This window comes from Oryctolagus cuniculus, chromosome 7 (genome assembly GCF_051225735.1).
Source record: "Oryctolagus cuniculus isolate XC-2025 breed Fujian yellow rabbit chromosome 7, ASM5122573v1, whole genome shotgun sequence".
Classification (NCBI taxonomy): domain Eukaryota; kingdom Metazoa; phylum Chordata; class Mammalia; order Lagomorpha; family Leporidae; genus Oryctolagus; species Oryctolagus cuniculus.
Window position 1 is genome coordinate 94,843,270 of NC_142873.1, and position 24,378 is coordinate 94,867,647.

General features: G+C 45.6%; 2 protein-coding genes across 36 annotated transcripts in view; one reads left to right on the forward strand and one right to left on the reverse strand.

Moving 5' to 3' along the window:
- Positions 1-8,977, forward strand: part of ZZZ3 (zinc finger ZZ-type containing 3) — a 110,203-nt gene extending 101,226 nt beyond the window's left edge. For 28 of the 32 annotated variants that reach the window (XM_070078215.2, XM_070078222.2, XM_051857570.3 and 25 more), the window contains 2 exons: positions 2,798-2,898; positions 3,148-8,977. In XM_070078215.2, coding sequence (XP_069934316.2) covers positions 2,798-2,898; positions 3,148-3,292 — 246 coding nt within the window. In that variant the 3' untranslated portion in view covers positions 3,293-8,977. The remainder of the gene's footprint in view (positions 1-2,797; positions 2,899-3,147) is intronic. The other 4 variants (XR_016210954.1, XR_016210955.1, XM_089300471.1 and 1 more) reach the window with 1 other exon arrangement.
- Positions 8,974-24,378, reverse strand: part of AK5 (adenylate kinase 5) — a 283,341-nt gene continuing 267,936 nt past the window's right edge. For all 4 annotated transcript variants that reach the window (XM_089300477.1, XM_089300476.1, XM_070078236.2 and 1 more), the window contains exons 13-14: positions 21,954-22,145; positions 8,974-10,254 (exon numbers count right to left, since the gene is read on the reverse strand). In XM_089300477.1, the coding sequence (XP_089156603.1) occupies positions 10,186-10,254; positions 21,954-22,145 (261 nt within the window). In that variant the 3' untranslated portion in view covers positions 8,974-10,185. The remainder of the gene's footprint in view (positions 10,255-21,953; positions 22,146-24,378) is intronic.

The following is a 24,378-nucleotide window of genomic DNA, read 5'->3' on the forward strand; positions in this document are numbered from 1 at the left end:
TGATATACTTTAAAATGGTTTCTGCCAGTTGAACTCTAAAATTCGCAAGCATACAAGGAGAAGTCAATAAGTTTATCTTGTCTTACTGGTTTACACAAAGTAGCATGCCAGCGTTCACGATGTCAAGAGAAGTATGATTGAGTAGAAAGAAGACAAACATGCAGCTATCTAGAATATGAGGTAGATTATTGTGTGGTGGTTTATCTTTTGGTTGCTGTTGTGCATGGATCAGTAAAATTTTTTTCCCCTTTCAAGTTGCTTGCTCATTATCCCATTATATAAAATATAGGTCCTGCCCTTATGCTGTTTTCATTCTCATAAGGAATTTAGGGAAGTGAAACAAAGCAATTAAGTACAACTACAGTGCCGCCTAGAGACTAGTCAGACTGTTCAGATGCCTTGGAAATTTTGTCAAGGAGCTTATTGTATCCTAAAAGTTTGGGAATTGAGAGGTTTCATGCAGAGTATAACATGAAATTTGTGTTTCAGAAAGATCCTTCTATTTACATAAACTATTATTGTTGATAACTTTTAGGAAGGCAGAGGGTTTAGAACTGAACAGCTCTTAGTATCTGTTATATTGTTAAATACCATAGAACAATGAATTCAGTTGTGTTATTTAATGCACTTAGAAAACAATGTAAAGGGGACAAAAAGATTTTTCTGGGTGTAGTATGGAGGCTGGATTCGAGGAAGGTAAGTCTGGAGGCAAGGACACTATTCAGAGGTTCCTTTGTAAATTTAGACAAAAGATGAGGGTATCTTGAACTTAACTGGTGGATATGAAAATACAGAGAGGTTGACAGATTTGGGAAAGCTTTAGGTGGTAGAGCTGACTTGCTTGATTAAATTAGAGGAAGTGGTAATGGGGCTGTGAACTTGGTGGTGGTGGTAGTATACATAGAAGAATATGTGCTGTGGGGCCAGTGCTGTGGTGCAGCCGGTTAAAGCCCTGGCCTGAGGCACCGGTATCCCATACGGGCTCCAGTTCTAGTCCTGGCTGCTCCTCTTCCTATCCGGCTCTCTGCCATGGCCTGGGAGAGTAGTGGAGGACAGCTCAAGTCCTTGGGCCCCTGCACCCACCCCTAGCTCCTGGCTTTGGATCGGTGCATCTCTGGCCGTGGCGGCCATCTGGGAAGTGAACCAGCGAATAGAAGACCTCTTTCTCAGTCTCTACCTCTCTCTCTGTAACTCTGTCTTTCAAATAAATAAAATAAATCTTAAAAATATAAAGAAGTACATGTGCTGTGTTGCTGAGAAAGTAAAGTGAAAACAAAATTATACCTCTGGCCCCTTGGAGCAGCTATTAGCCGTAATATATTAAATGATTTTTCCTGCTTGATCATTCATTCTCTGACCCTCCTTTTTCCATTACATTTTGTTAACCAGCAGCTCTCACCTTTCAAAGGAAAAACGCTCCATTTCTCAAAACAAAACTTGCAAAACCCAACCATGGCTTGTTTCTAAGTTTCTCTGCCACTCTGGTTGGCCTGATGATCAAAGAAACAAGAAATGGGATTGATTTTCATTTCCCCAGAATTGCACAGAAAACACTGAGCTATCAAATCCCACCATGGGCCGGTGCTGCGGCTCAATAGGCTAATCCTCTGCCTGCGGCGCTGGCACACCGAGTTCTAGTCCCGGTCGGGGTGCCAGATTCTATCCCGGGTTGCCCCTCTTCCAGTCCAGCTCTCTGCTGTGGCCCGGGAGTGCAGTGGAGGATGGCTCAAGTCTTTGGGCCCTGTACCCGCATGGGAGACCAGGAGAAGCTCCTGGCTCCTGACTTCGGATCAGCGGGCCGCAGCAGCCATTGGAGGGTGAACCAACTGCAAAAGAAGACCTTTCTCTCTGTCTCTCTCACTGTCCACTCTGCCTGTCAAAAAAAAAAAAAAAAAAAAAAAAAAAAAAATCCCACCATGTACGAAAGAGCTGAATCTGTCTTTTTGTCATGATAGATATTGGTTATTAAGTAAGGTAGGATTTCATGGTTACTTTTGTTTATGTTATCTGTGTTAACCTATCAAAACAGTTTTGTAATGTATTTGGATCATTTTAATTATAATAGTGCGTTAGTGTTTTTTTTTTTTCTTTTTTTTTTATTTGTTTTTATTTTTTTATTTATTTATTTTTTTTTTTGACAAGCAGAGTGGACAGTGAGAGAGAGACAGAGAGAAAGGTCTTCCTTTGCCGTTGGTTCACCCTCCAATGGCCGCCGCTGCAGCCGGCGCACCGCGCTGATCCGATGGCAGGAGCCAGGATCCAGGTGCTTTTCCTGGTCTCCCATGGGGTGCAGGGCCCAAGCACCTGGGCCATCCTCCACTGCACTCCCTGGCCATAGCAGAGAGCTGGCCTGGAAGAGGGGCAACCGGGACAGAATCCGGCGCCCTGACCGGGACTAGAACCCGGTGTGCCGGCGCCGCAAGGTGGAGGATTAGCCTATTGAGCCACGGCGCCGGCCCAACGCGTTAGTGTTTTTCAACACTGGCCGGCCTGAGTACCTAAACAAATGCCCAAGTTTGAGAGATTTAATTTAAAAATTTTTGATAGGTTTAATATGTTAAAGATTATTCCTTGCAATGTGCTTCTTACTCACCTGGGTCTTGATCTTGAGTTGCTGGAATTTTACCTAGTTTGCTGGAAATTGTATCTAACTGACAACCTTTTGTGTTATTCTACTCTGCAGAGCATGGGGAGCAAGGAGAAGGAGTCTTGGCACATCACATGTTTCTCTGCAGAAAATGAAAAAGCTTGTGAAATGCTGTAACTTAACAGTTTTCCCTCTCTGAATCTGTTCTAGTGTGATAACTGTGGCATAGAACCTATCCAGGGTGTTCGGTGGCACTGCCAGGATTGTCCTCCAGAAATGTCTTTGGATTTCTGTGATTCTTGTTCTGACTGGTAAGTGTTCTGACAAGGAAAGAGCTTTTCAGTCAATTTGATCTCTAAGCTTAGAAAATAGCCATGCTTAGTGAATTAAACTTTGTTCTAAGCAATTAAAATTTATCATAGCACATCTCAGATAACTTTCCATTTGAGATGTTGATAGATTAGTGGATTTAAACAGAGCTGTGAGAAAGCGTTGTAATACATAAACTGAATTGTACCCAGTGGCATGTAATGATATGTTCCTGTGTGTTTTCTTTGCAGCCTACATGAAACAGAAATCCACAAGGAAGATCACCAATTAGAACCTATTTATAGGTCAGAGACATTCTTAGACAGAGACTACTGTGTGTCCCAGGGCACCAGTTATAATTACCTGGACCCCAACTACTTTCCAGCAAACAGATGACATGGAAGAGAACATCATTTCCTAGTCCTCTTCGACACATAGCAATGGTATCATTGTTAAGTATGTGCACAGTTTGGAAAGATTCTCTGCTTTCCCTGAAATGACACTCACAGCATGAGAGCTTCCTGAGTGTTCTCGTCAAGTACAGCTCTGCACGGTTGTGGCTCTAGATCACTGCCCAGCAGCTGAACATTCCTGGTGAGCAAAGGGTTTCCCTGGTGAATTTCTCACCACCACCTTGAAAGCCTTTAGGTGGTGATCTCAAATGGGCGAGATGGAAACGAGAGCACACATTAAAGTGAGAGTAAATTCCAAAGGTTTCAGAGAACTTGATCACAAGTATGATAAGGAGAAGACAAAAAGTATTTATATTAAAGCAGTTTAGTAGCTTTCAGTTTTGTGAAAATAGTTTTCAGCACAGAAACTGACTTCTTTAGACAAAGTTTTAACCAATGACGGTGTTTGCTTCTAGGATATCCACTTTAAAAGAACTCACTGTCCCAGTGGTGGTCGTTGATGGCCTTTAGTAAATTGGAGCTGCTTAACCATATTGATATCTAATTTCTTTTAACCACAATGAACTGTCCTTCTTACCAACAGCGAAGCACTACAGGAAGCAACTGTGGCACTGCTTCCTTAACCAGCTCGTGGTGTGTGAATGTTACAAAGTCGTCACTCAGATATATTTTTTAAATGTAATGTTAAATAAGATGATCATGTGATGTGTACAGACTATGGTGAAAGTGCCAGTGGTAGTGACTGTGTAAAGTCTAATTCACAACATTGATTCCTTTAAAATACACAGCCTTCTGCCTCTGTATTTGGAGTTGTCAGTACAACTCATCAAAGAAACTGCCTAATATAAAATCATATATATGGTAATAATTTCCCTCTTTTGTAGTCTGCACAAGATCCATAAAAGATTGTATTTTTATTACTATTTAAACAAGTGATTAAATTTAGTCTGCGCAGTGAGCAAGAGTTCACCTGCATTCTTTTATACTGCTGGATTTTGTTGTGTATCATTTAAAACATTTTGTATGTTTCTTCTTATCTGTATACAGTATGTTCTTGAATAATGTTCATTTGTCAGGAGAACTGTGAGAAATAAACTATGTGGATACTGTCTGTTTATATTATAGAATGCTTGTTGTGACTTCCTTTTGCTTAGGTTTTGGATGTTTTACCAGTGTTAAAACCAGAAATTAGAATTTTTAGGGGGTTTACTTCACATATATAAAGGGGCTTCTTTCAGTCCTTTGTAAAGAGTAAAGAATATGTGATGGAAAAAGTGAACTTGCAAAGTCCTGTGGAAGATGCTCCTGTTTTCAGTCCGCGTGTGCTGAAACAGTATATTAGTTTACCATAAAAAGGGGTCGGGGGGAAAGAAAGAAATAGAGGCCACGGTTAAAGAAGAAGGCAGTTATCAATGCCCAGATGTGAAAACTAAGCTTAAAATTGAAAATTTTTATTCCAGTTATTCTTGATGAAATTTAAGACCCCACATATTTAAATACATGGTTTTGAAAATCACCTTGTTTTCTGACTTTAGGAAAAAATAAGTATAAATATTTTTAAGGTGGAGTAGGTATTATACTTCACCTGATATTTAAGACTCCTTGTTTTAAATCTTGGGGACATTATTTACTAGTTCTCCTCAACACACAGCAGTATACTAAAATCATACCCTGAAACTTTTAAATTGAGAAAAGTAATGTAATTTCAAATAAAGGACTGAGAATTTTAAAGATCATTGATGATATTGATATAATGTAATTGGAGAGGAAAGTAAATGTACTCTGGAATTCCTGTGGAGGAGCAGAGTGGCACTTGGGACATTTTGATACTAACCGTTACATCTGCCCAAATACCTGCCTTGAACCTGTGATTGGGCAAGACAGCAGCAATTGATGGTAACTTCTATGTTTGTGCAGATATAATAGTAATTAATTTTGGAGAGCCAATCAGATACAAAGTCTCATCAAGTATGAACAATGCTTTGGAAAAGGATTGTGATGTGATTGTTGTATAAACAAAGTAGACAAACCCACTTTGAGGCTAAGGATTTTTGTCTTTGGAGTGGTAAGAGGAGTTATTTTCTGCTTCAGCCAGATGTGTTTGTTTTGAGCTCTAAACAAATAGCCTCCAGTGCTGTCAAAAGGCCCCTAAGGACAGTAGAAGTAATACTTCATTGTTTTAAGTTTAGGGTTGCATGAATGCACAGGGCTGTCATTTATAAGTTGGCCTCCCATCTGCCTAACAAAAGTATTGGCTGTAAGAAACATACTTGTTAAAGCATTGCGTATTAAATGGTATTCACTATGTTAGTTCAGTTTCCTGATATATTATGTTCAAGTTATTTGCTAATAACTGAAGATACTTTTAATGAGACTTAAAACTACTGCTATAAGGTTTAGGCAGGGGAGGTATCCTTTGGTGTGATGCACTATTTATGATAGCAAACACTGACAAGAGAGCTTACTGTGTGCCAAGCAAGCATGCAGTAATTAACTTGGTTCTTAACAACCATATGAGGCAGGTGCATTTACTATCCTGTTTTCTTACAAGGACCTGAATCTAAGAGAGATGAAATCACTTGTCCAAGGAAGATCATAAAGTTAGTAAAGTGGTGATGCTTGGACCTTAACCCAGGCAGATTACTCTAGCGTCAGTGTTGGCCTCACTGCCCAACTTCCCAAGCAAGAATATTCCCTTGGTCAGGCTCTGGTGTTAGGAGTGGAGATGTGCAGGAGATGTGCAGGTCTCCTTATGTCAGCTGGTTCCTAGAGTACAAACCTGAGCCTATGTCCAGGCTGGAAGCACAAGATAGAGACCCTGTAATGCTCAGCCATTGTGAATTAGGAGACCGCTTGCATGGCCTAATAATAGCCTTTATCCATTTTCCTTCCTTCTCCCTGGTTTACATTATTGAACATAACAATTTATTGAGACTTGACGAACATTTTTAAAAAATGAAATAGACAAAATAGTGGTTGTGTGTGTGTGTACATGTAGTAAGTATTGTTTTGTGAAGTTTCTCTTTCAGTTAAAAGTGCTGTGTATCTCACTGTAGATAAAAAATTTTGAAGTCTGTTGATGCAGGTACATTGGATAGAATGGGGAGTCTCTAGGTAACAAGTGGGTTTTCCCACAAGATTGTGAAGACATTGTCCTTTTTTGAAATAAAAGATTTGTTTGTTTATTTGAAAGGCAGAGAGATAGCCTTAACAGCCAGAGTTGGGCCAGGTCAAAGCCAGGAACCTGGAACTTCAGCCAGGTCTCCTACATGGATGGCTGGTGCCCAGATACTGGGGCCATCTTCTGTTGCTTTCCCAGGCGCATTAGCAGGGAGCTGGATTGGAATTGGAGCGGTCAGGACTCGGACTGTGGCTCATATGGGCTGCCCGTGCCGCTGTGACACCTTAACCCGCTACACCGCACCTGGCAGTGTCCTTTTTGGACCGTAAAGCATTACTTTTATTTCTTAACCTTGATGAAGAATGTGCTGCTGTTTTCATGGTCCCAAACAAAAACCTACCTTTTTCCCCCCATAGTTCATGTAGCTGTTTAAATGGATTTTGGAGAATTGTGGCACGAGAGCTCCATAAGAACAGAGACCATCCATGTCTGTACCTCTGGGGCCTTTTTTTTTTTTTTTTAATAGATTCTCTGTATTTGTTGGTTGTATGACCAAGGTTTTGGTGAGCTCATTCCTCTCAGAAGTTAGTAGATAACATATACATGTGCCTGAGTGTGTCTGTTCCTCAGAGGGCTTGCCTTGGGAAATGTCCTTTCCAGGGCCGTGAGAGGACAGGGAATCCCAGCCGATCTTACTTGGGGCATGTGCTTCAGCCCTACAGGGCTGAGATAGTTTTGGTCTCCTGTGGGACTTCAGTTAGGCCATGTGTCTTAATTCTCTGCCATGTCTTTTTTTGTTTAAGATTTTTCATTTCTTTGAGAGGTAGAGTTACATACAGAGGGAGGGAGAGACAGAAAGGCCTTCCATCTACTGGTTCACTCCCCAAATGGCCACAGTGGCTGGATCTAGGCTGATCTAAAGCCAGGAGCCAGGAGCTTCTTTTGGGTCTCCCATGTCGGTGCAGGGGCCCAAGCACTTGGGTCATCTTTGACAGTTTTCCCAGGCCATAGCAGAGAGCTGGGTTGCAAAAGGAGCATCCGGGTCTTTAACCAGCACCCATATGGGATGCCAGTGCTGCAGGAGGAGGCTTGGCTCACTATGCCATGGCACTGGCCTTCTGCCTTGTCTTTAAGGTGATGTAATAGAAGGGACACTGGAGTAGAAATTCCAGTCCTGGTCCCAGTTGTGGAAGTGAAACTCAAATGTATATAGAGAACCACCTTTCACTGAGAACCGAGTAGTAGTAAGTGATTTCCAAATATTGTGAACTCGGTTAATCCTGTGAGGGTGTGGTTTCCATTGTACAGATGGGAAAACTGGAGGCACGGAATTTGAACGTGTTTGCTGTCAGTAATCAGTACTATTTGTGGGAGGCTGGCGATGCAGAGCCCTGCCTGGACAAGGCTTATGCATAAGTCTAATGCAGAAGACTAGCCATGAACAAACAAAAATACTAACCTTGCAGCAATAAAATCTGTTGGAAAAATAATCTCGAAGAAAAAGAATACTGGAAGAATGGGAAACAGCCTGCCATTTTAGACGGAATAATCATTGAAAGCCTTGACAAGGGCAGATTTGGACAGAGATCCAAGTGAAGAGAGCAAATTTGTTGTGTGGATGTAAGGCAGGCTTGAAGGAAGGGCCTTGGCACCAGTGAGGGGTTTGTCTTGTTCGAGCAACATGAGGATGGCCAGTGTCATTGGAGCCAGGTGAGAGGGGAAAGTAGTTGATGGGGTCAGAAGCCCCGCCCAGGCATGGCCTTGAATGTGGATCACTCTAAAGGAATTTGTGTGTTCTCATGTCTTCTAGACACACATGAAGTCCTTTGCTAGACAGAGAGCCCGAGGTCATTTCCTGTTTTAAAGTCCTATGACTCTGAAGTAGTGCTGCCATTTCAAGCCTTTCAGATCAGAAACGTGTTCTGGCAGTTCTGTGGAAGACCTAATTTGCAACCCAAGACATTCTTCAAGGGTAAAGCCGTTGGCCCTGCTGATTCGGCTCATTTCCTTTTCCCTACACAGTCACAGCTGCGGTGGGCAGGCACTGTGTTTGCTGAAATGTGGCATGTGTTTGAAGAATGTTAATCCCTATAAAGAGTCATTGTATGTTTTCTGGCACAACCGATAATTTTCATCCTGTAACACTTTTCTTTCTAATTTGCTCAGATACTCCTGCTCCCCTATAAAGAGGGTGACAACTTGGGGTAGTAATCAAGGAGTTGATGAATGTGTGAGTGGTGGCAACATGCCCCTTTGTATTAACAGAGGCATAATTGTAACCAAAGAAATTTAATTTCTTCTCTAGCACTGGTTTTTCTGTTTAAGAATGAAGGCTAGAGAAAAAGTAAATATGAAAATTACCATGTATCATGAATACATTAAGGATTCCATCTGTAATAGCTCAAGATTGATCTATGGCCAAAATTAAAACCAGATGAACATAGCAGAAATCTCAGTTATTACTGTGTTTGCTTCTAATTCTGTTTGGAATAAGGCTTCAAATGCTTCCCAGAATGATGTAAGTTATAAATAAATGAAAAAGCTTTATCCTGTCTTCCATTTATTTTATTTATACATATCCATTTCAAGAAAAAAAAATGACTTTTAAAAATACAATTCTGTCCTGGAAATGGATTCTTATCTGCACAACCACTGAAGAAAAAAATCATGCAAACTGAAACTATGGTCCTTTGTAATGACGGCGTAGAAGATGCAGTTATTTCATTAGGATACCTAAGAAGCTGTGGTCTGACACGTGGTAGCACAGGTGAGAACCCAGACTTCACTGGTTGGATGCAAGGTTGTAAAGCCCTGGGAAAGGCCCCTGTGAAACAAGTACAACACTAGAATTTGCGCACACCCTCTTAACAGGCCCTCCAACCCACATAGTTTTGTTATTACTGTATTTGTAGCTTGCTTGGCAATAAGTAAACAGTTGATAATTACAAATCAAAATTATAAGTTGGTATTTGTCCAGTAAATAACAAGTCATCTCAGGTTTTCAAATTATTTGTGGTCATTGATAGTCATTTATAATTGCTGAAATTACAACACCATGTAGAGAGGCGACTAGGTTATACAATCTGTCAAACTTGTTCTCTTAGCCATTATGAGAGTATCCCAAGTGGCCAGTTTCCTAAAAGTAAATACAGAATGTTATTTATGACTAATCTGGGACTTGCTGTCTTGGAAATGGCAGTTTCACTTAAAAAAAAATTCTGTCAAGTTTTACTTGCTTGATGCCCCCCACCACCACCACCACAGCGTACATGCCATCTTCTAGTCAACCCCCCTCTGTCTCTGAGCCACTGGTGGATGAGAGAGGAGACTCAGCCACCAGAGCACGCATGCCCGGGGCCGCCCTCACCGTGAGGACCTTCAGGGAACAGTGTGGGAATCCTGCAGGGACAGGAAGATGGGAGAGGGGATTAAGGGTGTTGAACCAAATGATCAGGACTCCAGCAGGTCCTGGGGGCATGACTGGCCCGTCCTGACTTGGCTCTGAGCTGCAGACTAAACGATAGAAACTGTGTGTGCTGTGAGGACAGCTCTCCTGAAGCGGGAAGAAAGGCTGATAGTCCCAAAGACACCATGCGTGATTTCCAGACACCTCTCACACAGGTCTGGCTGAGAAGCAAACACTGATGTCGGGAGGGGAGGGCACAAAAGGTTTAACTTGAAACACTGTGTTAAGGGATGGACCTTTACTGGCTTTCTCTGTTTCCACTCTTCTTAACAAACATGCATTGTTGCCTTCAGAAAATAGAGTCAATAGCTGCACAAAGCCGAAGAAAAACTTCCTCTGGCGTTCCTTCAGCGTTTATCTGTATTTAAAAGGAAAGGAAGGTACAGTTACACTTAAGAAATAAGTCACTTGTAATAATGAGGGAAAAGATCACCTGCTTGAATAATTTGCTCAACAAAATTTAAAAACACAAAATCCACAGAGAAAATGGTGAAGTGTCATTGCTTAGTAAGTAGGTGCCCAAAATAACACAGCAGGTATTTCACTTCACACCTGTTAGAATGGACCACATTAGAAACAATGACAACATCAAAAGCTGGCAAGGACTACCAGCAACAGGAACTCTTACTGCTGGTGGATACTAGCACCTTGGAAGCCACTGCAGTTTCTAAAGAAAACTATGTAGCAATTGTGCTCCCTGGAAAACTTACCTCCTCATAAAAACATGCAAATGGATGTTTACAGCTGCTTTATACATAATTGCAAAAACTTGGAAGCAACCAAGATGTCATTCAATGGGTGAGTGAATAAACTGGTAAATGTAGACAGTGAAATAATCTTGAAAAGAAATGAGCTATCAAGTCATGAAAATACACGGAGGCAAAATGAAAACGTGAACAAGAAGCTGCATGATTTTAACGATCTGACATTCTGCAAATGACAAAAATATGAAGAAAGCAAAAAGATCAGTGGTTGCCAGGTGCTGGGGCAGAGGGATGGGTAAACAGGCAGAACACAGCATTTTTAGGGCAGCGATGCTCTGATGGTGGATGCGTCACTATACCTTGGGCCAGATGCACAGTATGTAGGGCACCTGGACAGAACCCTAATGTTAGTCGTGTCCTTGGGGCGATAATCGTGTATCAACGTAGGGTCACGGACTGTAGCAAATGTCGGGCTCTGGTGGGGGATGTTGACAGCCGGGAGGTTGTAGTGTGTGGGGACAGGGTGTATGCAAACTGCTCTAAAAAAGTATTTCAAATGATGACAACAGGGACGAAGTGTCCTTTGCAGGAAAAGTGCTGTTAGGGATCATGGAAGGGCGCTGGAGTTACTTCAGCTGGGAGAATTTGGAACAGGGTAGGAAGAAGGCAGAGATTTCAGGGAGCAGGGGCGGGGTGTGGAGGAGAAAGCAGAAGTGGGGCTCACAGTGGGGAGGTGTTGTAAGGGCAGAGTGTGCTTGGAGCACTGGTGTAGGGAGCAGCAGCGCAGGAAGTAGGAAGGGAGTTGACTTTCCAGGCATGAAGGCATGCCCCCTTCCTCTTTCCTAACAATGTGGCCCTAATAATGGGACAGTCACCGAGACTGTCCCATCACACACGTGTCATCTTCAGAAGGGAGAGGCCTGGGAGGCCAGGGTGATGCTGGTGGCTTGCATCTCTGCAAGATAAATGTTGAAAAATATCTTCCAGGTTCCTTTAGAGAAACTGATATGAGGCACTACTGCTTAAAGAGGAACCTATGGAACAGGTGCTTAAGTGCTTAAGTCTGCTTGGAATCCCCCACTCCCCACCCCTGGCCTGCATCCCATATCAGAGCGCCCGGGTTTCTGGCTGCACTTCCAATCCAGCAGCCTGCTAATGTGCAACCTGGGAGGCAGCAAGTGATGGTTCATGCACTTGGGTCCCTGCCAACCATGTGCGCGTTCTGGGCTCCTGGATTTGGTCTGGCCCAGTCTGAGCTGTTGCAGGCATTTGGTGGGGGAGGGGGAGGGTGAACCAGCCAATAAAATGGAAGTGCTCTGTCTTTCTCTCTGCCTTTCAAATAAAAAAGAGGAGGCAGAGCTGCTGGCCACTGCCAACCTTGATGAGCTATGGATGGCGCTCAGTGAGCAGACCTGAGTGAGACCAGGCTGGAGCTGCACCCGTTGCGGCTGTGCCGCTATGAGGGAAGGGAACGCTCCCAAAGCAGCCCATCATCCTTAAGGCCAAGTGCTGCAGCAGAAGAGCCAGGGTTGGGGGAAGGGGGGAGGGGGAGATTCAAGGGGTGGGAGTTTGTCTGTGGATATGGGCCTGGGGGGCTGTACCATGGTGGCTTGAAGCCGCACTTGAAGCCGCACGGAGAAAGGTTCGTTAAAGGCTACAAATGGGAGGGGAAATTAAAATTCCTGATGATCCACCTAAGACCCTGAGTGTGGCGAGCCTGCTAAACACCACTTCCCAAGGCTCAGCTCCAGAGGGCCTCACATAGCAGGTTGGGGCTGGGGCGGGGGCTTGTGAAAACGGTGATTTAACACATTGTCCAGACGATTTTGTTCTGGGCCCTCTTGGACCACACTTTGAGAAACACTCCCTTTCTTTTCACCTCTTGTCTACATGCCTAGATCTTCTTTATGCAAACTAGTTTCAACTTCGCAACCCCCAGGAACGGGACTGTTGCCAGAAGTAGACTGAATTCCCAAAAGAAAAAAATCAAGACTTGCTGTGGTTAAGTCCCATAGAAAATGAGCAGAGCAATGTTGACAGAAACACTGTCTGCAGCAGCCCCCACCTAGAAAAATCCCAAATGTCCGTCAGCGGTAGATGGGTGCTAAATTGTGACACAGTCATTTCATGGAATGCTACAGCAATGGGGAGAATCCATCACAGCTCGACTCAACAACATGGTTTGGTCTCTCCAAGTCCAGGGAAACAAGCAAGTCTCAAAAGAATAGGAAGACAGTGTTTCAGTTTAATTAAAGGTCAAAAGCAAGGCTAGATTATATTGATTACAGAACCATGCCTGGGTGATGAAGCTATTCAGAGAAGCAAATAAATGAGTCTCATGAAAACCAGGACAATGGTTTTTTCCCTGGGGAGAAGAGGAAAGGCGATGTGACAGGGTGAGCTCCTGCTTGGGTGCTTCCAGGGTCCTTTTGAGTTTCTCACCCTGCTTGGTGGTTCCATGGGTGTTCACTCTTTTCAGACCATAGGTATTACCTGGATGCATTCCTGTGTACGTGAGATATCTCATCAAGGAAAAGATAACAAGTAAAATTTCAATTTTAAAGTCTAATAAATACGTCACACTTTATCCCAATGGGAGAATCAGATGTAGCGACCCACAGGACTGTGCCTGGTACTGCGCTTGTAAACCACCAACAACATTTCCTGGGTGCCGACAGTGTGCCCTGTGCTGGAGAGAACGAGCTGATCAATGTTGCTGCTCTCAAAGAGCTCACAGCTCCAGGGTGGAGACAAACACTTAACAGGAGTTGATGCTATTAAGAGGTAAGCTCAGGAGCTCTGGATAAAAGGGCACCTTACACACCATATTGGAAAGGCAGAGAAGCTTCCTGGGGAAAGTAGTAATTGTCATCAAATAAAATGATAAACAGTGCCAGCATTGTGGCACAGAAGGTTAAGCCACCGCCTGTGATGCCAGCATCCCCTATAGGTGTCGGTTCCAGTCCCAGCTGCTCCACTTTGGATCCAGCTCCCTGCTAATGCACCTGAGAAGGCAGCAGAAGATGGCCCGAGCCCCTAGGCCCCTACACCCATGTGAGAGACCTGCAGAAGCTCCTGGCTCCTGGCTTCAGATCGGCCCAGCCCTGGCTGTTGTGACCATCTGGGGAGTGAACTAGCAGATGTGAAAGATTTGCCTGTCTCTCCATCACTATAGCTTTCGCTTTCAAATAAATAAAATAAATCTTTAAAAAAGAAAAAATCCAGAGGCCAGCATTGTGGCATAGCAGGTAAAGCTGCCTCTGCAATGTTGGCATCCCATATGGGCACTGGTTTGAGCACTAATGCCTGGGAAAGCAGTGGAAGATGGTCTAAGGACTTGGGTCCCTGCCACCCACACAGGAGACCAGATTTGAATTCAGCCTGGATAAGCCCTGGCTGCTGTGGGCATTTGGGAGAGCAAACCAGCAGATGGAAGATCTTTCTTTGTTGTTCTGTTTTTCAAATGACTATAAATAAACTTTAGAAACAGGAAGAATGCAGGCCTTCCCTGTGGAGGGAACAGCATGTGCAAAGGCAGAGAGACCTGCAAGCACCTGGGTTTTTCTGGGAACAGCGGGTCATTTACTGAGACCAGAGCCAGTGCTGCCTGGACTGGGGGAGGGAGGCTGGGAAAACAGACTGGAATGAGGTGTCTTCGTGGATTTGCCTATTCTGAACACGTTATATCAGTGGAACCCCCAGTATGTGGGTATTGTGTGACTTCCTTCACTTAGCATGATGTCGCTAAGTTTCATATGTGTGTGGTGGGCATTAGTACTTCCTTCCTGTTTATTGCCAAATAATCGCCTTAATACCTTGAACCTGGATGTTAAAAAAATGCCTTGGGGCGTTCGCCTGCCTTACACCCCTTTGTAGCAAATCTTGTTACCAACAGCCCTGTGGAATAGTCTGCTGGCCTTGGCTTATCAAACGCCAGTGCGGGTTCACTGGCTTTCTGCCCCCTCCTAGGCTTCCTCCTCTGCAGCCAAAAGGGGTGAGAAGGTATGAATCCACCAACACCAGGTTGCTTATTTACACTTTCTTGATCATATCACTGGGCAGTACATCAGGTGTGTGGTCTCCAAGAAGTTCTAGGAGCACAGACTCAATACAACCGTTTGGGCATAATGTAAGTTCTTCAGTGTAGTGTTTTAATTCTCTGTCCTTGAAAGAGACACATCCCAAAGCCCATCTCTGATCTTCCACAGAAGGGGAAGCTAATGAGACTTGGGACTGACCTGAATCAATACACTCGTGTACCTTACAGAGATTGAAAGGTTACATTTAACAAAAATATAAGGACAATTTATAATGTGCACCTTAATGGCCTCTCTATAAACAGAACTTCCCAAATAGAATGTGCACTTAAATGTTACATGGCACCATCTTTCCTTCTCTCCATCAAACTTCCAGTTTAAACTTTTAAAAAAATGTATTTGAGAGGCACACACAGAGTGCTCTGATCTGCTGGTTCACTCCCAGATGCCCACATCAGCCATGGCTGGGCCAGGCTCCAAGCCTGGATGGCAGGAACTCAATTACCTGAGCATCACCACTGCCTCCCAGGGTTTGCATTAGCAGGAAGCTGGAGCCAGGAGCTGGAGCTAGGAGCTAGGAAACAAACCCAGGCACTGTGATAATGGGACATGAGTATCTCATCCACTAGGCTAAACACCTTCTCTCTGAAGTTTTGACTAGCACATATTTCCACAGATAAGAGAAAAAAAACCCTATTCCTTCTAAAATGACCTTTCTAAAACAGGTCTGCTCACTCATCTTCCTGCCTACCCAATGGCTCCCTTCAGCTCCTGCAGTGTTTAGCTCTGACCTCCGGGGGTAGTTGAGGACTGAGTCAGTGGCCACTGGTGGCTGCAGAACACTTGAAACATGGCTAACACAGCTGATGAAGTGAAGTTCTAATGTTTAATTAAAGTTAATCTAAAATTTAACACTGATATTTGACTTGCTAGAAAATTTAACAATATTGGTGGAACAGCATAGGTATGTGAAATCTATCTTCTTTTAAAAGAATTTATGTATTTTATTTGGAAGGCAGAGTGATGGGGGGGACAAAGGGGGAGAGAGAGAGAGAGAGAGAAAGAGAGAGAGAGGGAGATTCTATCAGCTACTTCATTCCCCAAATGGCCAGGACTGGTTGAAATCTACCTTTTGACTATGTGTTTTCTGAAAACACTGTAGTATTCCTGATGAAAATTTAGCATCTCAGTTGAGATGTACCCTAAGTTCCAGATTTCGAAGGTACAATTCAAAAAAAGTGCAAAATATTGCATTAATAATTTTACATTGATTACATATTGAAATAATATTTATGGTATATAAGGTTAACTATATTTCCAATTAATGTCACCTGATTCTTTTTACTTTTTAGTTTCTGTGATTACATTTTAATTTTTAAAAAGATTTTATTTACTTATTTGAGAGGTAGAGTTACAGAGAGAGGGAGACAGAGAGAGAGGTCTTCCATCTACTGGTTCACTCCCCAAATGGATGCAATGGCCAGAGCTGGGCCCATCCAAAGCCAGGAGCCAGGAGCTTCTTCTGGGTCTCTCACACAGGCCATCTTCCATGGCTTTCCCAGGCCATGAGCAAGAGCTGGATCAGAAGAGGGGCAGCCAGGACTTGAACCGGCGCCCATGTGGGATGCTGGCACTGCAGGCAGAGGCTTAGCCCACTACTCCATAGTGCCAGCCGCACTGTGATTACATTTTAATTGCATGTGGTCCACATTATATTTCTATTGAGCAGTGCTGGACTAGCAAATTTATTGAAAAAAACGAATGACTGAATGCATAGATTTGAGGCACTTCACCGTCTTGCCTCAGTCTTGCTTTTTAACCTCATTTGCCTCTAGAGTGCCTTATCTCTCTGGCACTGCATATCATGCAAGCATTACTGGGCTCTTGCATACCTCACTGCTTTCGTTCTATCTGGCACCAACTCTATTCATCTGTTAGGACGCAGTTCACGTGCCCTCTGCTCTCCGAGGCCTCGACTCTGTCTCCCCAGGCCTGAGCCCTGTGCACCCAAAGACCTGGAACATTCTCTCAGGCCTATGACTTCACGGACCACCTTGCTGTGGGTGCCATTTGCTCGGTCTTTGCTCCTCTTTGCATTCCCCGCATTAATTAACTTCCTTGGGTCTTAGAGATGCCCAGCGAATGTCTGCTGACTATGTCAAAGACCTCATATAGGACAACCCCAGGGGCTTCTGGAGAGGTTCTGAGTTCAAGTGGACCCCAGCGAAGGGGCTGCCCTGAGATGGGCACTGGCAACACCCACCATGTGATACGAGCAAACACAGAGAGCATTTCAGAGAATTCTCAGGGCAATGTGGGAGAAAGGGAAATGGGTGAAACAAAGCACCTCTCCATAAACAGTTCAGTGGTGTCTCCCAGTAGAAAAAAAAGACCAATTCAGGATGTGTGCTTACTGCGTGGTTGTTAGAAGCTGACCAAAACAACCAAACGAAAGGAGAAGGCAGCTGACGGAATACGCTGTAGAGTATCTATGTTCTGCACATTTTGTGGTGTTGTGGGCCAGGCTGGGCCTAAGTTAATATTCCAGACTCTTGCCTTTGACTCAGAGAAGAATTCTAAGTAAAGGCACAAACTCGGTGTGCGGTGTGATAGGTTTACTTACAAAGTGAGAAAACTGCACAGGCACACGAGGGCTTTGTTTAGGGAGAGCCGGCCAAGGGAGGTAAAGGGGAATTTTCATACCCTGCTCTGCTGGTCCTGAGGCCACAGAAGGAGAGAGAGCGAGCTTCCCTTTTACCCAGCTTTTCATGAACTTGGAAAACTGAGTGTTTACAGGGTACCACCCCCATGTCCCGGGGAAGAGGAAGAACTTCCTGGGGAGGGGTTACCTGATTGACAGGTAGGTGAACATGGCAACACAGAGTGAGGGAAGTGTGGCTTCCAGCTCAGGAACGTAAAATTATCTATATAAGTTTTCCCACATCAGTGGCAGCCAAAGGGACCCCTCACTGTGATAGGTCTTCACCTGGACACGTTCCAGAGACAAGTGTGCGGGATGGTGGTATCTTCACCAAATCAGAACTCATCACCATGGGCGGGGGTGTGCACAGGGTAGAGAGATCTGGGTCAGGAGGGAGGAGGAGGAGGGAAAGAGGGAATGAGGGAAAAACATAGTAAACTGTTCACACTGGTTGTCTGGGGAAATAAGGTTGTCAAGAGAACTGTTTGACAATTCACAGGGCTGGGCCGGGACTTTCTGACGCCCGCGCCAGTACTCTGTGCACTAAGGAGTCCTTGGCCAGTGGCTATGCTTTTCACGCCCAAGTGCTATGTTTCAGCGATTCACTCAACAATACATTCTCTCTCTTAAGGTGAAAGAAAACTACTTCCTCCTGGGCTAACTGGCCAGCTGGCGGTGATTGTTCTGCTGTGAGGGGGGCGGGGCAGCTCCTGAGAAACGGTGTCTTGCCCCAGTGCCCGGGACTAGGGGGTGGGGTGGAGGACAGCTCTTCTAATTCTTTCTCAAATACAGGACAAAACATTGTTTTGGGGGAGGGTGGGAAACAGAACATCATGGGATTGTTCATTCCAGATGTACAAGGTGACTTCCAAAAAAAAGAGTAAAAAAAATTGAATTAAAAGATAAATTTGGCCAGTGCTGCGGCTCAGTAGGCTAATCCTCTGCCTGCTGCACTGGCACACTGGGTTCTAGTCCCGGTCTAGGCGCCGGATTCTGTCCCGGTTGCCCCTCTTCCAGGCCAGCTCTCTGCTGTGGCCAGGGAGTGCAGTGGAGGATGGCCCAAGTCCTTGGGCCCTGCACCAGCATGGGAGACCAGGAGAAGCACTTGGCTCCTGGCTTCGGATCAGCACGGTGCGCTGGCCACAGCGGCCAATGGGGGGTGAACCAATGGCAAAGGAAGACCTTTCTCTCTGTCTCTCTCTCTCACTGTCCACTCTGCCTATCAAAAAAAAAAAAAAAGATAAATTTATTTTGGTGTAAAATTTTTTGCAATTCATGCATAATTTTTTTATAATACCAATTTTCCATGAAATTTTTGAGGACTTCTCATATGCATGAATTCAAATTTTTTTGTTTAAATATGCCAGGTTTAAAACATTTATTTATTGATTTTTTTTTGACAGGCAGAGTTAGACAGTGAGAGACAGAGAGAAAGGTCTTCCTTCCGTTGGTTCACCCCACAATGGCCGCTGCAGCCGGCACACTGTGCTGATCCGAAGCCAGGAGCCAGGTGCTTCTCCTGGTCTCCCATACGGGTGCAGGGTCCAAGGACTTGGGCCATCCTCCACTGCACTCCTGGGCCATAGCAGAGAGCTGGCCTGGAAGAGGAGCAACCGGGACAGAATCCGGCGCCCCGACCGGGACTAGAACCTGGTGTGCTGGCGCCACAGGCAGAGGATTAGCCAAGTGAGTCGCAGTGCCGGCCATCTATTTATTGATTTTATTTGAGTGGCAGAGAAAAAGAGATAAGCGGGAGAAAGAAAGAGTGAGCACACCCTGTCTGCTGGCTGAGTCCCCAAATGCCCATGACAGCAAGGACTGGGCCAAGCCAAAGCCAGCAGCCAGGCACTCAATCTGGTTTCCCACATGGGTGGCAGAGACATATGTCCTTCAGCCATCACCTGCTGCCTCCCAGGGTGCGCATCAGCAAGAAGGCGGAATCAGGAGTGTTGCTAGGGCAACTCGGACATTGAGGTCTGGATGTGCCATACGCCTGTCCCTCAAATATATTTTATACCGACATAAAATTGTCTTTCAATTTCATTTTCAGGAACTTTCTGATGCAGCCTCGTATTTGTGTCCAAGTTCATTGCAGCTGCATGGGCAGGAGACAGTCCTGGGCTGAGGCAGTGTTCCCCTGAGGGCCTCTGGGAGAACTAAAGGCTGTGGCCCACACGGCTCTACAGTCTGGGCCAGAGCGATTCGAAATATTTGCCAAGTGGATCATAGAAATTACCTCACCACAGCTCAGCTCCCAGAATCCCCAAAGTGCTGGGGAAGCTGGAGCAACGAGCCAAACAGGACTGGAAACTTCCCTTACTTACAAAATAGAGAGCTCTAAGGAGGATTCCAGAAATCAGATTTATCTGAGAAGGCTGTTGGTCCTGTCTCCATGTGCCAGGCATTTGTGAGTTTACAGAATTCAGATCGGAATAATACAAGAGAGAGATAAAACAAATCTTCTGGCTTGGAAAGTAGTTAAACCCTGAACTACTTAGAGACGTTTCTCTCCTTTACAAATCTTGAACGTGGATAGTACTGGGTATGTTTGAGGTTGCAGAACAGGAAGGTATCACTGAACTGTCTAGTCCCGGAGAGGCCTTTGCACTCCTGAATCTTAAGAACTTGCTCTTGGGGCTGGCATTATGGCTCAGTGCATTAGGCCACCACTTGTGAGGCTCCCTCCATCCCCCGGCCCACATTCAAGTGCCAGTTTGAGTCCTGCCTGCTCTGCTTCCAATCCAGCACCTTTCTAATGCTCGTGGGAGAGCAGTAGTGGATGGTTCTTGGGTCCCTGCCATGCACATGGGAGACCTGGATGGAGTTCCTGGGTTCTGGTTTCAGCCTGGCCAAGCCCAGGCATTGCAGTGTTTGGGGAGTGACCCAACAGATGGAAGATCTCTTTCTCTCTCTCTTTCCTCCTCTCTCTGTCGCTCTGCCTTTTAAACCAATCATTTTTTTTAAAGATTTTACATGTATACAATTTACTTTTTTTGCAGCTTTTGTTTATTTTTAAAGTCTTTGCTTTATGTGGTAACGAGAGGTCACACACAAAGCACAATAAAGAAGTTTCCTCTTGCAAGTGACGACCTACTCACTGGCGGCAGCTCCCTGCGTGCGTGAGGACAGACCCTGGCAGGCCACGCCGATAAAGCAGGGAAGCAGCCATGGCTGCCGAGGGGACAGAGGTCGAGGATGAAGCTCTGAGGTCTGCCGTCCCTCAGTTACCTCAAGAAGCACCTTTCAGACTTCTACACCCAGCGCTGATTAAGGGTCTGGGAAGTGGACAATGAGCAGGTGTAGAGGAATTCCTTGTCATTGGTTTCCCCAAGGAGTCCCTAATGTGGCTGCTGCAGAAGCACGTTTGCTATTGATGGACTGATGGCTCCTACTATGTGGATAGCAAGAGTTGGATCCCCACCCTCCCACTAGGGTTTGGATCCTCAGGATTTTGTCCCTGGGTGTCTGTCCCAGACTCTCAGTTGTGTCTCAGCCTTCTTGGTGACCTGTTCTCCACAAGACTGATGGAGTGAACTTTGTAGACTGAAACCCTGGTTAGGTCTCTCCCCTTTTGGGGGTTCCTTCCACCCACAGGACAGTTACTTGTTTCTTTATGAAATTCACCTTGACCTAGTCCTTGCTTGCCTCTCCTTCCCCATCTCTTGTCCCTCCTCGCAGCCATGCGGAGTGACTGGGTCTCCTGATCTTTCTCCTTTGGGGCTCCTTCTGCCTAGCACGTCCTTTTCCCCAGGCACCCAACACAGTCCTCCCTGGCAACCCTCCTGGATACGGTTCCTTTCCCCTTAGCCTAGACGCTAGCGCTCTGAGGACTCAGTGTTTGCTTTGACCGCATACTGAGCACACGTTTTGCTGAAACCCCAAGCTCTGCAGGCAAGAACTTGCTTCTTAATATCATCTGCATCCAGACCACGAGGGCGATGGATGGACCATGGGCACCTGAGACATGGTTACAGAATGAGTGAAAGAATGGGGATTGGGTAGCTTTCTAAATCTGTGAAATAAATGGTGAATCAGCTAGGATTATGGCTCATGCACATTAAGTGGCTTCTCCTTTAGCCACAGTATCTTCACTGTTCCAGTTAGCTATCTGCTTTTCTACTTCACCCAAGGCATTAGTGATTGCAAGAAATTAAGGCACAGGAGCCAAGTCCCAGATAGGACCTTTGAAAAACTCTAGAAATTCAGACTGACTCTTAGCTCTAGAAGAGAGCTCTGGATTGATCTGTTCAGCTGAAGTCTAAAAGCACCCAAAAAGTCAGCACCAGTGCCTATGATGCCCACCCTCCCTCCTCCCTCCCTCCGTCTCTTCCTCTCCCCCCCCCCCCCCATCTCTTCCTCTCTTTCAGGAAAAGAACTTGGTTAACTGTAATGGATCTGTGGAACTTACATGACCAGTTTTTCAGGGTCCATATGATGACAGGTATTTAATTTTGACCGAGGCAACAGTGAAGAGAGTAAGGGACTCACGTTTTGTTTCATATTCTGTAGCTGTGTGCAGCTCTAACTCCCAAATGCCTGCACCAACAACTTCCCAGCCTCTTCTCCTCTGACAAAGGGTAACCGGCTCATTTGGGAGGGGCAGTGAGGGACTCACCTTCCGGAGCTGCGTTTTGGTCTCATAGTAGGCAATCACGGGGATGGATGCTCGGTAGTAGGTCTCGAGGCGCTTGGCGATGGTCTTGGTGGCATCATCCGCACGCGGGCTGCTCTGGCTCCTTTGGAGAAGGCGATTGGTCATGGTATCTGCGGAGCAGTCCATGCAGATCACCAAGTGTGGGTCTCCAATCTAGGGGGTTGGGAGTGGAGCAGAGTATGGTCAGAAATTCCACTGTGCCAATATTCCGGGGGCCTCAGTGCTGTCTTTTCCTGGCATTCTGGTTCCTGTCAAGCCCCAGCATTGCATCGTGGCATGGCTGGGACTGGACTTCACGGCTCCTTCCTTCCAGAGCTGTGTCTTGTCCTCAGCTATTCGGTCACCTCAAATAATGCATGGTCTTCTGCACCAAGGGGCGGGCTGTGTGTGATGAGTCCTTGGATGCAAAGTTTTCCCGACCTGCCACAGCAGAGCTAACCACTTCCTCCTTTCCACCAGTATGTATCATGGCTGTGTCTACTTTGTGTGGGGGTGGGTGGAATGTGATGACCCAGAACACTGAAGTGGGGTCAGGCTGCTTAGGGCCAAATCCTGGTGTGATGACTTGTCTCCAAGATTCACTTCATCGATTCCTCACCTCTCTTTATTATGAGCTATTCCCCTCTTGGGACAGAGTTCATTTCCCTTCCCCTTGACTCTGAGCTGACCTATAGCTGGTTTGACGGATGGAACACAGTGAAAATGGTGCTACATGCTTTTAGAGGCTACATTGTCAGAAAATTTGCAGTGTCTGCCTGGATTTGTGGAATATTGTTGGGAAGGAAGCCAGCTAGCATGCACAATGTCCAACTACCCTGAGATGGCCAAGCTCTGGGGAAGCCACGTGGAAAGTGTGGACAGGGACATCCAGCCGTCCCTTGGGTGCTTACAGCATCCCTACCCTGGCTCCAACTTTAGTCAGTACCTGACTGCATTGTATAAGGAACCCCAAGCTGCACCATCACCTCCAGAGCGGTAAGTGCTAATAACCAATTGCTCTTTAAACCTCCTGGTTTTATCAACAATTAGAGGTGTCGCCCTGGTTCTCCGGACCTCACTTTTCTCATTTGTGCAATGAGAAGGACCACAGGATTGCTGTGAGGGTCCGATACGGTGAAATACGGAAGTGTGGGCATGCTGCTTGCCAAGAGCAAAGACCCTGGAAGTACAATGTCAGAGCTGCTGTGCTCATGTTATGGTTACACCGTGAGCTCGGTGTGCAAAAGTTAGAATCCTCCTTTCCTGGTCCTGAGTCTTGCACAGAGTAGGTGATAAGAAAGGAGGAAATGATGGTGATGTGACCTGTGACCTGAGTCCCCCCACCTTCTCTGAACTGTTGTTTTGTCCTTGATGTCTCTGGATCCATCCAACCCTGGATGAAAAGGCAGCACTGCTCACTCCTGACCTCGCCATGTTCAGGCTGTGAGTAAACAAAGGGTCCCTCTGTGCAAAGTGCCTGGGGATGGCAAAGTAGGGGTGGGGAGGACCCGTAGGCAGCACTCAGATACATGAGTTTCCAGGGAGCGTCGATCAGACGTTTTTGTGTCCTTCAGAGGAATGTAGCTCAAGAAGAGAGTGAAGAAGTTCTCCAAAATCTAGGAGTGAAAGAAACCTCTGGAACACGTCCTGCTCTGCTGTCCCTATTAGCTGGTGAGGGTTTCGGAGAAAATGACGTTTGTTCACCAGCAGAGGGCGAGCTCGGGTGGCAGCTTCATGTTCTTCATGTCTGGTCCTGGAACAACTTGTGGTTTGGGTCTTTTTCACGCTACTGGGGTTGGGGGAGCAGGAGAGATAATTCAGGGGCTGATTCAGATACAAACAGAGTCAGCGTGTTTGAGCAGAAGCTAGCATAGCTGGCCACGCCCCTAAAATAAGTGCAGGGCAAAGATGGCTTTGTCTAGAGGTAGCACTGACTCCCCAAGCGGGATCTGAGGAGCAGCAGCGCATCACGTGGCAGCTTGTTAGAAATGCGAGGTCTCAGGCTCCCCACCTGACCTACAGAAACGGAGTGCGCAATTCAGCAGGCTCCGTGGCCAGGACTCCACAGTACGATAGTTTGAGGAGCTGCTCTACCAAGCCATTTCTTTGTGGCCAAACTACAGGGTTTGCCTTAACCTGTCTTCCCCAGAGTCAGTGCTCTCTTCCCGCAGAAAAAGCTACCAGGCAGTTATTCTATTTGGAAGTGACCTGAATGACTGCTGCTTTAGTACCTACAATTTTTTGAAATGTTTGAATGAAACACCACTTAAGTTTTTTCCCCAACACTCTTTGATCTCTACTTTCAGAACGTCCTCGGGCATTGCTTCCTGGCTTCCGACTCTGCCTCTTTATCACTGGGCTGTGATTAGCCTCTCCCCAGTGAGCGGAAGCTCAGAGAGCTCTGCCC